The following is a 15933-nucleotide window of genomic DNA, read 5'->3' on the forward strand; positions in this document are numbered from 1 at the left end:
AATAGGAATAGATATATAGATTAGTGAAACTAAATAAAGAATCCAGAAATAGTCTAATTATATATGAGAACCTAAAACACTTCTAAAGTGTTTATATGTGACATTTAAATTCAGCAGGGAAAGCCTGTTTACTTAACAGTGGTGGAGGCTTAATTGGCTATTTAGGTGTAAGAATAAATAGGCCCATAACTTCGTGCTATCAGCAGAAATAAATTCCAGAGTAAAGATATAAAAGCTAGAGAAAGAGAAAAAAATTAGAAAATATATTTCTATAATCTCTCAGAAAAGGAAATCTTTGAAATCAATACAAGAAATCCAGAAGTCTTTTTGTATCTATACGAAATGATGGATATTGGTTAACTTTGTGATAATCATATCACAATATATATGTCAAATCGTTATACTGTACAACTTAAATTTACAAAGTGTTATATGTCAATTATGTCTCATTTAAACTGGAAAGGAAAAAAAGCCAGAAGATATAAAACAACTCAGTACAGATTTGACTTTGTAAAAATTAACAATTTCTATTAAAAAGAATTTCTGTCTGACAAAAGATACCATGAAGAATCTGACATCAAAAGGAAAAACTGGGAGAGTTCTCTCTCATCCAGAGACAAAGTTACTACTTATGTACAAAAAAGGTGAATAACAGTAGAAAATGGGCAAAGAATAAATAGAAAAATCTCAGAAAAAAATTCTGAGTCAATAAACAAGAAAATACATTTCACTAATTAGTAGGAAGGAAGAAGTAAAATAAGAGTGAAATACCATTTTTCAGTCACTGAATTGGCAAAAATAGAAAGGATTATGACATCTACTGCTAGCCAGGGATATGAGGAACCAAACATCACCATTGCAGCTGGAGGTTTGGATTACAGTAAATAACTTTATATTTATCAATATCAAAATTTTAACCTTTGACCCATTACCCTCTTTGGAATTTATTTACAAAAATAAAAATATCAGTTACATAAATATATAGTATTAATGATATTTATTACTGCTTTGTTTATAGTAACAACATATGGAAACAATTTGAGTAAATTGTGGAACACTCATGTAATTGTGGAACTAAATTGAGGAACACTCATGTAATAACTTGTAATTATTTAAGAAAATTATTCATATGTAGATATAGTGACTTGAAAGATAATCAAAATTTATTACTTTTCAAAAATATGTATAGCGCTTTTTTTTATTTAAAAAAGACATCCTATGTTGTGAGCCTTAAAATGATCTAGAAGGAAAGACAGTTAAAATCTTGGTACTGCTTAATTCATAAATATGATCTTAGAGAAGACTTAGGTATTAGAAGAAACCAGAGGGTATCCTCTTTTTCCTTTTTATATCTCTTTCTTGTTTGACTTATGATAAGTACATACTACTTCATAAAAAAGCAAAATAAATACAAAAGATAGAGCTTACCTTCAGTCCTTAATCAGTAATAGAATATGTTTGTACTTTTTTATAATTGTGTTCTCTTTAATACATGGTTATTGTAGAACTATCTACTCATACTAATGCGTTTTGTTTCACTTTAGCAATGTCTGACCGTCAAGAGAGTGCTCTTATAGAGCTAATGGTTTGTACAATTCGTCAAGCTGCCGAGGCACATCCTCCAGTGGGAAGGGGTACTGGCAAGAGAGTAAGTTGTATTAGTGAGAAGTCTACAAAAAGACTTTTAATGTATTTAACTATCTTAAATATTTCAAAATTTTAGTGGTATATGTATCCATAAAACATGGTATTTTTGTAAATGATATATGCTGTGGTGCTTTGTCTTTATATCCTATCTACTACTTAGGTTTCAGAAATAAATTCTTTTCTTCCATGTTCCCAAAGCACCTCTCTCTACCTGCTTTTGTTCTAGTATTATAATAATTTTCACGTTCATATCTTTTAAAAATGCAGAAAGTTCTGAAAGCAAACACTTATCTTTACTCCTGCATTTAGCAACTGTTTTTTTTTTTTTTTTTTTTGGATAGGTAATTTTTCTTTGTGTGTTAATTCCCTTATTTGTAATATGGGGCTAATACAGGTTTTAGTGCTATTAAAGATAAATTGAGATAATCACTATACAGAGACCAACTCTGGTAGTATGCAGAGGTGGGTAATTCCTCTCTGCACGAAAAAAAGAAAGCAAGCAAGCATGAAACTTCAGAATTTGTCCAAAAAACATATCAAAGGGCTCTGGAAATTTACCAAAGATGAAAAAACACATCGAGAAGCATTTATTTTTTAAAAACTACCAAAGCTTCAGGTAAAAGCAACACGAGTCTACTGCCTTTGTGTCTAGGGTTATAATCCACACAGCACCCCCGCAGACTCGATATAATTTTACAAGAGTGGTACATCGGCAGAAACCAGAAGCTTTGCACTCATAGGGGGCAGATTCATGGTACAAATGACAAAAGTCCAGAGCTTTGTGAACCAGAAATGGCAAACATGATAGAAACAACCAAGGAAAAACCCACAGCTGTGATATTCAAAGGTTGTGGTCCCAGATGGGAAGAACAGTAGACCAACCAAGAATCTAATTAAGAAATCCTGGGAATGAGAAAGCCATAAAAAGAATTAGATGAGCTCTCCATACATCACTGGCTACTGAGAAACCTGAGATTACCCAATGGAAAATAAAATTCAAAAGCAAACTTAAGAACTGACTAGACTTTGTTTTCTCTTTGTCATTTTTGTTTTTATTTTTTAATTCTAGTATAGTTAACATTATGATACATATATACACACACACATCACTATTTTATATGTTACATTGTTACATTTATATATACATTCATATATATAATAGAGTGATTCAACAATTCTGTACATTACCAGTGCTCATCATAAGTGTACTCTTTAATCCCCATCACCTATTTCACCCAAACCCCCCACTACCTCCCCTCTGGTAACATCAGTTTGTTCTCTATAGTTAAGAGTCTATTTCTTGGTTTGTGGGTCTTTTTTTTTCTTTTTTTTTTTACCCCCTTTGCTCCTCTCTTTCTTAAATTCCACATATGATTAAGATCATACGCTATTTGTCTTTCTTTGACTTATTTCACTTAGCATTATACTCTCTAGCTTCATCCACATCATTACAACTGCCAAGATTTCATTGTTTTCTATGGCTGAAAATATACCAGTATATCTATATATATATAATAGGAGCATTATATATATGTATATATAAACACCACATCTTCATTATCCATTCATTTATTGATGGACACCAGGCTGCTTCCATAATTTGACTATTTTAATAATGTTGCAATGAGCATAAAGGTGTATGTATCCCTTTAAGTTAGTGTTTTTGTATTTTTTGTATTTTACCCAGTAGTGTAAGTACTGGATTGTGGCATAGTTCTAGTTTTAACTTTTTGAGAAAACACTATACTATTTTCCACAGTGGCTGCACCAGTTTGCATTCCACCAGTGGCACGAGGGTTTCTTTTTCTCCACATTCCCACTGACACTTCTTGTTTTTTGAAGAACTGGTTGAACTTTGAATATGCTTTTTAACTTTGGTCTCAGAGGGGAGAACCCTTATAGATTTGAAATTTAAAGATTACTTTTTTAAATATAAAACTTAGAAAAATAAGTTAAAAATTCATAATTACTATAATATACTACCTAAAAATGTTGACTCTTCCAGAAAAAACACAGCCATGCAAAGAAACAATGAAATATGACCATACATGGGGGGAGGGAGAAGGAAGCAGAGAGTAGAAATGGCTTCTCAGTAAGCCTAATTGTTGGATTTAGCAAAAACTTCAGAGCCTTTTTTATAAATATGTTGAAAGAATCAAAGGAAAATATGTTCAAAGATTTACAGGACAATATGTAACAGAAATAAGGAAAAAATGGAAATTCTGGAGTTGAAAAGTACAATGACAAATTAAAAATTCATTAGATGGGCTTAATAGCAAATTTGAGATGACAGGAAAGAAACATTGAACATGGAGATAGATTAATAAAAATTATTTGGGCAGCCTGGGTACTCAGCGGTTTAGTGTGCCTTCAGCCCACCCAGGGTGTGATCCTGGAGACCTGAGATTGAGTCCCACATTGGGCTCTCTGCATGGAGCCTGCTTCTCCCTCTGCCTATCTCTCTCTCTCTCTCTCTCTCTCTCTCTATCTCGTGAATAAATAAATAAAATCTTTTTTTAAATTAATTATTAAATATAAATTATTCATTCTGAAGAACAAAGAGGAAAGAAGATTGAAGAAAAGAACAGAGCCCAAGAAACTTGTGAAACAACATTAAGTTAATTAAATTTGTGCAATGAGAGTTCCAGAGAGAAAGGAATTGAGAGAAAGAAACAGGAAAGAAAAACATTCAAAGAAATATTTGCCAAAACTTTCCAAATCTGATAAGAAACATTAATCCACAAACCAAGAAACTTAACACAATTCAAGTAGGGTAAACACAAAAGATTCATCTCTAGACAGGATAGTCACTGTCTAATGCCAAAAACAAAAAATCTTGAAAGCAACAAAAAGAAAACAAGTCATGTAGAGGGCAGTTTTAATCAGATTAACAATTAATTTTTTATCAGAGACAGTGGAGGCCAGGAAACTGATAGAATACCATAGTCACTGAAAGAAAACAGAATCGCCAACCAAGAATTCTAAATCCAGCAAAACTATCTTTCAAATATGAAGGTGAATTAAAAGCATTCCCAGATAAACAAAGATTCACAGACATGTTGCTTAGAAGACCAGCCTTAAAAGAAATACTAAAAGGAGCCCTTCAAGCTGTAAAGAATAATTACCAGATGGTAATTCTAATCCATAGGAAGGAATGAAAAGTACTAGAAATGATAAATATGTGGGTGAATACAAATACATTTTTTCTTTTTTCTCTTTATTAAAAGGGACATAAGATCATTTAAAGCAATAATTATAGCACTCAGGTATTAAGATTATAAGATATGTAGATTATGTGACAACAATAAAATAAAGGGTAAGAGAAATAGAATTATGTTGGAGCAAAATGGATATATTTTCTGTAATTAAATATCAGCCTAAAGTTGATTATTATAAATTAAAGAGTATATTAGAATCCCCAAAGAAAGTAGTAAAGAAGGAACAGGGAAAAAAAGAAAAAAAACCCATGAGATTAAAGATAGCAAAATGGCTGACATGAATTCAACCATATCAAAACTTAATTAAATATGGATATAGAGAGGGGTGCCTGGGTGCCTCAGTTGGTTAAGCATCCAATTCTTGGTTTCGGCTTGTGTCGTGTCCTCAAGGTCCTGGTGTTAAGCTCCATGCTCAGCAGGGAATCTACTTCAGGATACTCTCTGCCCCTCTCCCTCTGCTCCTCCTCCAGCTTGCATGCATGCTAGCACCCATGCACTCGCTTGCTCACGCACGCACTCTCTCTATATATAGATAGGTAGGTAGGTAGGTAGGTAGATAGATAGATAGACAGATATACACACATATGTGTGTATGTGTATATATGTGTACATATATGTGTATTATCTATGTGTGTGTATATATGTACAGAAATCTGAAAAATAGAAATTGAGAAAACTATGGACTAGGTATGAAAAGATACTAAGACGTTATTGTTTCATTTTGTTGGAGGTTCCAGGTTTTATTATTCTTAAGTCTTCATTGTTAAAAATATACACTTATGGGTGAAGTGAAATGATATACCAAGAATTTGCCTTAAAATGTTAAAGAAAAAACGAACTGTAGGGACTTAAAGAGGCAATAATGATAAATTATTAGTTTTTAAATTTTCCAAAATAAAAGTTTTGAAAATATGTGTTGTCCCAACTTTGACTGAGATGAGAGCCTGTCCAGGCTAAACATTTCTTATTCTTCTGACATATCTTAATCATTTATTGTGTGCTTTCTTGTTTTCTCACCAAGTTCACTTTCTACCTTTACTGTTTATATTAGTTGACTATTGCTATGGAAAAAATTACTTTAAAACTTAAAGATTTAAAACAGTAGTCTTTCATTATTTTACAGTTTCTGTGGGTCAGAAACTTGGGAGTGCCTTAGCTGTTTTTTTGGCTTAAGGTTCTCATAGGGTTGCATTTAAGATGTTAACCAGGGCTTTAGCCTCTGAAGATCTGGTTGTTAATAATACTTCCATAAAAAAAAAAAAAAAAAAAAAAAACTTCCATAATGGCTTACTTCTGTGACTGGCAAGTTAGTGTTGATTGTTAGTGGGAGACTTAGGTCCTCAACTTCTGGACCTCTCAGTAGAACTTTGAATATTTTCATGACATGGTTGCTTCCCCTTTCCCCCACCCTCAGAGTAAATGATCCAAGCAAGAATAAAACAGAATGAGTGATCCAAAGGAGAGTAAGGTAGACTCTGTTTCTTTTATGAGCTAGTTCTCAAAAGTCACATTAACATCATTTCCATGGTCCTCTATTGTTTATACATGTCAACCTTAGACAGTATGCGAATAGACTATATAAGAACATGAATACCAGGAGGCAGAGGTCCCTGGAAGTCACATTGAAGGCTAATTCTTATATTACCCTAGCACAGGAATCTCCAAGCTGTGGTGCCTTTTAATGGAATAGTATTTAAAGTTAAAATTTTGTCACTAAGAGTATTCTCAATTGATTGTCAATTGATTATTTCTGATGGACACTTTGAGTATTCAGAGCTAAGAAACATGTATATATTTCTCTGTATATCTGTATTTAAATTACATATTCATATTGTTATTTATGACTTAAATTTAGCATAACAAGGTATTTTACATCTTTGATTTTGTATTTTTTCCCATTTTTATTTTTTGGAAATACATAAAATATTTACATAGTTAAAAAGTCAAAACCATGTAAAAACATACATTCAGAGAAATCTTTCATATTTTTATTTCTCCCTTTACACCCCATTCTTACGAATAAGCATTTTTATTTGTTTTCAGATATCCTTCCAGTGTTTCATTTTACAAGCACAGATAAATGCATGTACTCTGTCCTCTTTCCTCTCCCTCAAAAGATAGCTTATTTTATATAGAGTTCTGTACCTTACATTTTTATTTAACAGTATATCCTAGATATCACTCTATGCCGATATTTGGAGATCCTCCTTTTCTTATGGCTGCGTAGTGTAGTATCCATTATGTGAATACACTGATTAAGAGTCTTTTGGGTTGCCAATCTTTTACTACTAGAAATAATGTACTATTAAAAATAATTCACAGTGAGTAATATTGTATCATTTCGTACCTGTACCACTTGTATTGGTGAGGTAGATTACTTAAAAGTGGGATCATTAGGTCAGAGGAAAATTGTGTGTACAAACTTGTTAGATACTGGCAAATTTCTCCTTCATAGGTAGTATGCCATTTTTACCATCCCATCAGAGGTTTTGAGGATTAAGTGAGTTCATGCATATAGACTGCCTAACATATGATCACTTAATCAAAGACAGCTATCTCTCTAAAATCAGTATCTTTAGACCTTTCATACATTGCCAGATGAATTTCATGATATGGCAATACCCTGAATATATTCCTAGACATATATTCCACTTTATATGTAGTCCCTTATGTTACTTTGTGCAAAACTAAATGCGATATTGTACATCATTCCAAAGTGATTATTTTGTGTTTTAAGAGGTTGAAAAACAATAAAGTTCCTGGAAGAGAAATCAGATAGGAGACCCTATTACTTCTTTCACATATTCTCAAACATCTGTGAGAATGATGAAGACCATTCTTAGCAATCAGACTATTATGTCAACATCACCACTGAAGGGATGCACTATTATCGTAAAGAGCCCCAAAGGAGACCTGAGAAGAGACTTGAATCACATCATTGTAGAACTAAGTCTCCTTGGAATGAAAAAGAAGAGGCTCCAACTTGAGAGAAATAGAAAAGAAATGGCTAGGTATAGCCACATGCAGAACATTATCAAGAGCATTGCACTGGGCTTCTGTTACAAGATGAGGTCTGTGTATGCTCACTTCCTCATCAACATTGTTATTCAGGACAGTGGTTCTCATATTGAAATCCAAAATTTCTTGGGTAAAAAATACATCCACAGGGTTCGGATGAAGCCAGGTGTTGCTTGTTCATTATCTCAGGCCCAGAAAGATGAGTTAATTCTTGAAGGAAATGACCGTGAACTTGTATCAAACTCAGCTATTTTGATTCAGCAAACCACAATAGTAAAAAAGGATCTCAGAAAATTTGGGAAAGGTATCAGTTTCTGAAAAAGAAACAGCTCAGCAGGCTGATGAGTAAAATCTAAGTTGTCCTGCTACAGAAACAAGGTGCCAGATTTTTCAGTTATTTGGGATATCTTAAAGGTGTAATAAAAGCTATATTGATTTTTAAAATTAGAGCTTATATTTATAAAGTGATAATTTATATTGGAATGCTTCTTTTCTATAAACTGTTCAACATTATGGTGCTAAGTTTCTTCTTTGAAATAATAACAAAATGCAAAATACCTTGGGGAAATGATTATTTTGACTGAACTTGCATTTTAATATCTTATTTTTGGAACCATTTATGGTTTAACTAGTTTGAACATGGGACAAGGTGAGGAGCATTATCAGCTTCAGTTTGTTCAGTGATATCAGTCTGTACCCCTATGTCTTGATTATTGCCTAACAGACTTATGAACTTAGAAGGACAACTAAATATAAATGAGTCCAGAGACATTGTTAGTTATGCTTTTAAAAATAAGTGAAAATTTATTAGCTGCTGACAATAAAAAAAAGCATTACTTTCTAAAGTATTTTTAGAAAAGTGTGTTTAACATAGGGGAGATTACTGTTAACATATTGAGGTTAAAACCCCAGAAAAAATTATTTCACTGTTCCAATATTTTTGTATTCATGACTGGTTTTATAGAAATATTTATTTTTGTTTTTATTTAAACAAGTAGTAATTTATCTAAACTGTGGTGATTCTTAAATAAGTAGCTATTTAATAAAGTAATTATTACAGTATTTCTAATGTTGTGGTGATAGAAATAAGCATAAAACTAGAGATATTTATTTTCGTAATTAGTTTGTTAAACTCCTGAAAATTCTCGAATACATTATTCACTAATGCTTCACATTCTGTGTAACATTCTAGATTTATAAATTATTATGTGACATTATATTCTTTGCCCATTTCATTTTATTTCTAGGTGCTAACTGCCAAAGAAAGAAAAACTCAAATTGATGATAGAAACAAATTGACTGAGCATTTTATTATCACACTTCCTATGTTGCTATCAAAGGTATAGTTTCATTTATGTTTCTCTGATAATATGCCACTAAGTTTGCTTACTAGACTGAACTATTAAAGTAGTTACTTCTTTTTTCTTTGCTTCTCCTCCTTCTAGTATTCTGCAGATGCAGAGAAGGTAGCAAACTTGCTACAAATCCCACAGTATTTTGATCTAGAAATTTATAGCACAGGTAGAATGGAAAAGGTAAGATACCATGAAATTAATTCTATTATAGTCAGTTTAATTAACTGGATTATTTCATTTTCATGTAATCTAGGCTTACTATTTGACAGATGCTTATTTTTATAAGTCTAAATATCATAGTGTTTCTTTTTTTCCTCCTCAGCATCTGGATGCTTTATTAAAACAGATCAAGTTTGTTGTGGAGAAACATGTAGAATCAGATGTTCTAGAAGCCTGCAGTAAAACCTATAGCATCTTATGCAGTGAAGAATACACCATTCAAAACAGAGTTGACATAGCTCGAAGTCAGCTGATTGACGAGTTTGTAGATCGATTCAATCATTCTGTGGAAGATCTGCTGCAAGAGGTCTGTCTTAAAGTTAACACGTGTATGTGATAATTTTGGCTAATGATTCAAAGTTGAATGTGCAAATCATTTCCATTTTAAAGTAAAATCTAGTGGAATTCTCTACCTTGTTCACATCTTAGCAGCATTATTACAACTGTTCATCCTGTAATGATTAATCATGATTATACTTTATTTTAAAAACCTGTTTTGTGGTGTCTGGGTGACTCAATCCATTAAGCGTCAGACTCTTGATTTCAGCTGAGGTTATGATCTCAGGTTTGTGAGATCAAGACCTGCATCAGGCTCCATGCTATGCATGGAGCCTGCTTAGGATTCTCTCTCTCTCTCTCACTTCCTCCCACCCCTTCCCCTCCTCCTTAAAAAAAAAAAAAAAAGTTAAATTTTTTTCTCTTTTAAGAAAAATCTTTTTAAGGTCTGGCTTTTCTTAATTCATTTTTTAACTTTCTTTTCCTGGAACCTAATTTACATTTTAATATTACTAAACTATTATGATGTGCTAATGAATAGAACATAAAAATAAGTGTGCTTGTAAGGGACAGCCCCTTTTAAGTTGTATGCCCAGGATAACAACAAACATCTCCAACTGATTATTTTTATAATAATTTTTATGATTCCTTCTCCCTCCAATCACTGTGAAGCAATTTGGAACCTCCACTGTTGTCTGTGTTCTGATGGCCAGGGTGATGGGATTTTCTTTTTAATCCACGTAACCAGTTTTTTCCTACTTCTAACTTTTAATCTTAACCTTTACTTTTTTTCAACAATTTTTGATTTCTCATTGTGATTTTAAGCTGCAAAAGTAACAAACTGTCAGTAAAATCTTTGAAGTATGTACCTTTTCACTCAGCAGCTTCAGTGAATTTATTCTAAAGTATTAATCAGAAAAGTGGGCAATGTTAATGTTTACAACATTGTTTAAAATGCAAAAATGGTTCTTCTTTCTGAGTGTTATGATTATAGGTGTTTTTTATTTTGTGTTTTTTTGCTTATTTGTACCTTCTTATTTACCATTGTGAATATGTGCTCTAGATAATAAAAAAAAATAATTCTCTTAGGCAGTAAATATTAATAGACTTTCATGTGAATTTCAGGAGATTAAAGTTATGGTAATGAAATAATGTCTGTTTTTTTATTTATAGGGAGAAGAAGCTGATGATGATGACATTTACAATGTTCTTTCCACATTAAAGCGGTTAACCTCTTTTCATAAGTATGTCATTTTACTTAGATTTGGTTAATAACATTATAATTGCCAACATAAAAGTAGACCGTTAGGATATTTAACATCCTTATAGCAATGGGAAATTTTAGACAAGATGTGATTTTTTTTCATAAAGAAAAATTCAGATTTTCTTCAGATACATAATGAGGTTTTATTGATTACTTAAGGAGTAAGATTTATCATAAGATTTACCATTTAGCATTACAAATGTACAAATTTGTTAATCAGTATTAGTAACAAATTAGATGGGCTTATTTTATAGGCTTAGAGTTTTATAGGTATAATTTTCAGTTGATAACTTTTGGAAATCTTACTAAATAAGAAAAAAGATTTTGAGAAAGGCCATGAAAGTTATATTTTGATCTTTTTGTCCTAAATTGTTCTTGTTTGTCTGTTTATTATTGTGCTCTTATTGTGTAGACAGAATAGCTAGGCTTGAATGAGGAAAAAAGACTCAGATTAATGAAGTATCTTTTTAAAATTGTAATTAACATGTCCCTTGTTAATAAGAAGGTATGCTTCTCCATAAAGAAAGGAAAATAGAGATCTTTGTTGGTAAAAGAATGTTTTAAGTATAGCCCTTAAATTAATGAATACTTCAGATTCAAGACCTTCCTTTATACACAAGTACTTTGTTTGGAATTCTGTGGAAAAATAAACTCTTCATTTTGAAAATATTTTGACGTTTCAAAATAAAAGTTAACAGCCATTGATCTACTATTTTAACTGTAGAACTCATGAGAAAATAAAATGTTAGCATTATTTCAATTAAGAAGCCTACAGCTTTGCCATATTTCCTTTCTCCTAGTTTTACCTTTCTTGTAAATACAATCTCCTTTTCAAAAATAATGCCTGTATTTATTTTGAAATTGTAGATGGATTTGTTAAAATGTATTTTAAAATATACTAGGAAGAATGAAATGTAATACAGGCTTAGGTTGACTGTGTAGTAATCTTCATTTAAAGGTATGAATATTTTTGTTAATTGGTTTCTTTTCATTAATTCATAGTATCTGCTTGTGTATTCTCTGTCTCCTCTCCTCCTCTCATTTTTCCTGTCCCTTCTTCATTTTTCCTCTTTTCCTTTCCTTTCCTTTCCTTGTTTCTTTCTTTTCTTTTCTTTCTTTCTTTCTTTCTTTCTTTCTTTCTTTCTTTCTTTCTTTCTTTCTTTCTTTCTTTCTTGTTTGGGTGAACTTAGAATATTTCTTTATCAATCTTTTTCAATTCTATAAGAAAACAAAGTTATTTTATATTTCCACCCACTGAAACTGAGCTCAAATTTAAATTTTCTTCTACTCTAGAATAAAGTTAATGCATTTTTGTTTATTTTAGTGCTCATGATCTCACAAAATGGGATCTATTTGGTAATTGCTACAGATTATTGAAGACTGGAATTGAACATGGAGCTATGCCAGAACAGGTAGGAGTTTATTGATACTCCTTCTTTGTCATTTTAGAAAGCTAAAGTTCTCTGAGATCACACAGGATTATCAAAGGATAATCAGGATTCACACAGGATTTCTATCTGTGTAGAAAGTAGTTGATAATTCTTAAATGTAGCTGTTTCCTTTGAGAATTATTGCCATAGTGATTAATGTTACTGATAGATATATCTTCAGGTTTGAGAAAAAAAAAAGTGGAAAATCTCTGCTATAATATATTTCAAACATTTAATACTAAAGTAAGCATTATTACTCTTTTGGGAAAAATACCAGTAATTACTGCAGTAGTAATTTCAGAACTTGTTTAATTCAATTTGAAAAAATTCCTGATTATGGCTGTATTCCAGGCACTGTTCTAGAGATTGGTAATTGTAAGCCTTAGATATGGCTTACTTTTTGTAGTAGAACCATAGTTAAGTAAACTTGGGACTTTTAGCAGATTTTATTTAATTTATGTATTCTATTTAAATTCAATTTGGGATGGAAAGAGCAGACATTCACCAAATTTTTAGTCTAGAGGGGATTTAAAATAGTCCATTTAATTCTATATAAGAAATAATAACAAATGTCCTTGATTATGTTAGGTGTTTCTATTGTAGTTTTTGGAAAGTAGCTAAATATTTAACTTTTATTGTTTTACTTCATTTATTGCTAACTCCTCAGCTTTCATCCTCTCTTCATCTCAAATTTTTCAGTAGCCTAAATACTATTCACTAATATTCCCAACCTGTTCTTCAAAGTTGAAAGGGCATGATAAAGATACTCATTTGTTTTGGTTACCTCATTTTCCTCAAGAAAATAATGAGAATAGCATATCTCTATTTCATCTGGAAATTGTAACTATGTCAAAATTTCTGTTTTAACTTACTACACTATCATTTATTGTCATAGAACTTGTAATAGTCTTACATTGTTGTCTTCTTTGGTTATCTTGGTTTTCTGCTACTTATTTTTACTGTATATGTATTATTTCCTCCCATTTTATTTTAGTTTTTGTGAGTAAAAGAACAATACATGTGGTATTTGCTTAAACTCTATTAGTCTTAGGCACATATTCTTTTTTCTTTAATTCCACTATAGTTAACATGCAATGTTATTACATTAGTTTCAGGTTTACAATATAGTGATTCATCAATTCTATACTTTACTCAGTGCTCATCATGATCAGTATATTCTTAATCTCCTTCACCTATTTCACCCATTTCCCCACTCACCATCAGTTTGTTCTCTATAGTTAAAGAATCTATATTTTGGTTTGTCTCTTTTTCTTTGTTCATTTGGGGTTTTTTCTTAAATTCCACATTATACATAATTTGTCTTTTTCTGACTATTTCTCCTAGCATGCTATTCTGTAGCTCCATCCATGTTGTTGCAAATGGCAAGATTTCATTTTTGTTACGGTGAAGTAATAATCCTTTGTGTATATATGCATACATAAACGTCACCTCTTCTTTATCCATTCATCTTATCAGAGGACACAGGTGGCGTCCATAATTTTCCTATAGTAAATAATGCTGCGATAAACATAGGGGTGCAAATATCTTTTTGAATTAATATCTTTGTACTCTTTGGGTAAAAAAAGAATTACGGGATCATTTGTTATTTTTTGAGGAACCTCCATACTGTTTTCCACAGTGGCTATACCACTTTGTACTCCCACCGGCAGTGCATAGCAGTTTCTTTTCTCCCCCCACATCCTCACCAACACTTATTTCTTGTATTTTCAAATTTAGCTATTCTGACCAGTGTGAGATGATATCTTACTATAGTTTTGATTTGCATTTCCCTGATGATGAGCGATAATGATTACTTTTTATGTGTCTTGTCCATGTGTATGTTTTCTTTGAAGAAATATCTGTTCCTGTATTCTGCCTAGTTTTTAATTGTGTTATTTGTTTTTAAGGTGTTGAGTTGCATATTTACATATGCAACTTTACATATTTTGGATATTTACATATTTTAGATACTAACCCTTTGTCAGAGATGTCAACTACAATTATCTTCTCCCATTCAGTGGGTTGCCTTTTAAGTTTTGTTGATTATTTCCTTTGCTGTACAGAAGCTTATTATTTTGATGTGGTCTCAGTTGTTTATTTTTGCTTTTGTTTCCTTTGCTATAGAATATCTGTCTAGAAAAATGTTGCTATGGCCCATGTCAGAAAAATTACTGCCTTTGCTCTTTTCTAGGAATTTTATGGTTTCTAGTCTCACATTTAGATCTGTAATCCATTTAAGTTTATTTTTGTGTGTATGGTGTAAGAAAATGGTCCAGTTTCATTCTTTTGCATGTTGCTATCCAGCTTTCCCAGCACCATTAGTTGAAGAGACTGCCTTTTTTCCCATTGCATATTCTTACCTTCTTTATTGAAGATTAATTGACCATATAATTTCGGGTTTATTTTTAGGCTTTCTGTTTTATTACATTGATGTGTGTGTGTGGGTGTATATATATACACACACACATATATATATATTTTTTGTGTGTGTGTGCCAGTATCCTTTTGTTTTGATTACTGCAGTTGTGTGGTATATAGTGAAATCTGGTATTGTGATAACCTCCAGTTTTGTTCTTTTTTTCAAGACTGCTTTGGCTATTCAAGGTCTTTTGTGGTTTCACACAGATTTTAAGATTGTTCCAGTTCTGTGAAAAATGTTGTTGATGTTTTGATAGGGATTGCATTAAATCTGTAGCTTGCTTTGGGTACTATGGACATTTTAACAGTATTTGTTCTTCCAATCCATGATCATATCTTATTATTTGTGTCCTTAGATGCATCCTTAAAACTGTAGTCGTGTATATGAAGTTTTAGTGCATCACTACTAGATTATACCCTTGTTTACTTTACGAATTAGAAACTATTAAAAATTTTTTAAAAATTTAAAAAAAATAGAAACTATTTAGCAGCTTTTAGAATCATGTCTTTAGATACACAATACTGAAAATCCAAAAAGCATACAGGATTCGACCAGTTCTTCATAGGACCATGGACACTTACTCTTTAGATTGCCAGCCTGTACTTTAAATTAAAATTCAAAGAAAATACTCTTTTAGGGCAAGCATATCAAATAACTACCAGAATATTTACCTTTAGTTATGTTTCACATTCTGAAGGTAGTTTAAAATTTATTTTCTGGATGTCTGATTTTTATTGTCCATATGCTTGACTATTTGTTTTCCATGGTAACTAACCATTTATCTACAAGTTTCTTTGTCCCACTCTTCAGAGTTAACTGAATTCTTTTTTTTCTTTCCTCTTTTCTGATCTTTTTTCATGCCAGTACTGTTTTAACTATTAGAACTTCAGAATATGACTGATGTTTAAAAGAATTTACCTATTCTAATATTTTTTTAAAAGATTTTATTTATTCATGAAAGACAGAGAGAGAGAAAGGCAGAGACACAGGCAGAGGGAGAAGCAGGCTCCATGCAGGGAGCCTGACATGGGACTCGATCACGGGTCTCCAGGATCATGCCCTGGGCTGAAGGCAGCGCTAAACCGTT

General features: G+C 31.8%; 1 protein-coding gene and 1 pseudogene across 11 annotated transcripts in view; both read left to right on the forward strand.

Moving 5' to 3' along the window:
- The window catches only part of STAG1 (STAG1 cohesin complex component), a 393663-nt gene that overhangs the window by 309228 nt on the left and 68502 nt on the right, over nucleotides 1-15933 (forward strand). For 10 of the 11 annotated variants that reach the window (XM_072792608.1, XM_072792615.1, XM_072792617.1 and 7 more), the window contains 6 exons: nucleotides 1545-1648; nucleotides 9131-9223; nucleotides 9329-9418; nucleotides 9561-9764; nucleotides 10907-10977; nucleotides 12322-12409. In XM_072792608.1, the coding sequence (XP_072648709.1) occupies nucleotides 1545-1648; nucleotides 9131-9223; nucleotides 9329-9418; nucleotides 9561-9764; nucleotides 10907-10977; nucleotides 12322-12409 (650 nt within the window). The remainder of the gene's footprint in view (nucleotides 1-1544; nucleotides 1649-9130; nucleotides 9224-9328; nucleotides 9419-9560; nucleotides 9765-10906; nucleotides 10978-12321; nucleotides 12410-15933) is intronic. The other variant, XM_072792616.1, reaches the window with a different exon arrangement.
- Nucleotides 7633-8201, forward strand: LOC140614453 (large ribosomal subunit protein uL6 pseudogene; annotated as a pseudogene).

This window comes from Canis lupus, chromosome 22 (assembly GCF_048164855.1).
Source record: "Canis lupus baileyi chromosome 22, mCanLup2.hap1, whole genome shotgun sequence".
Classification (NCBI taxonomy): domain Eukaryota; kingdom Metazoa; phylum Chordata; class Mammalia; order Carnivora; family Canidae; genus Canis; species Canis lupus.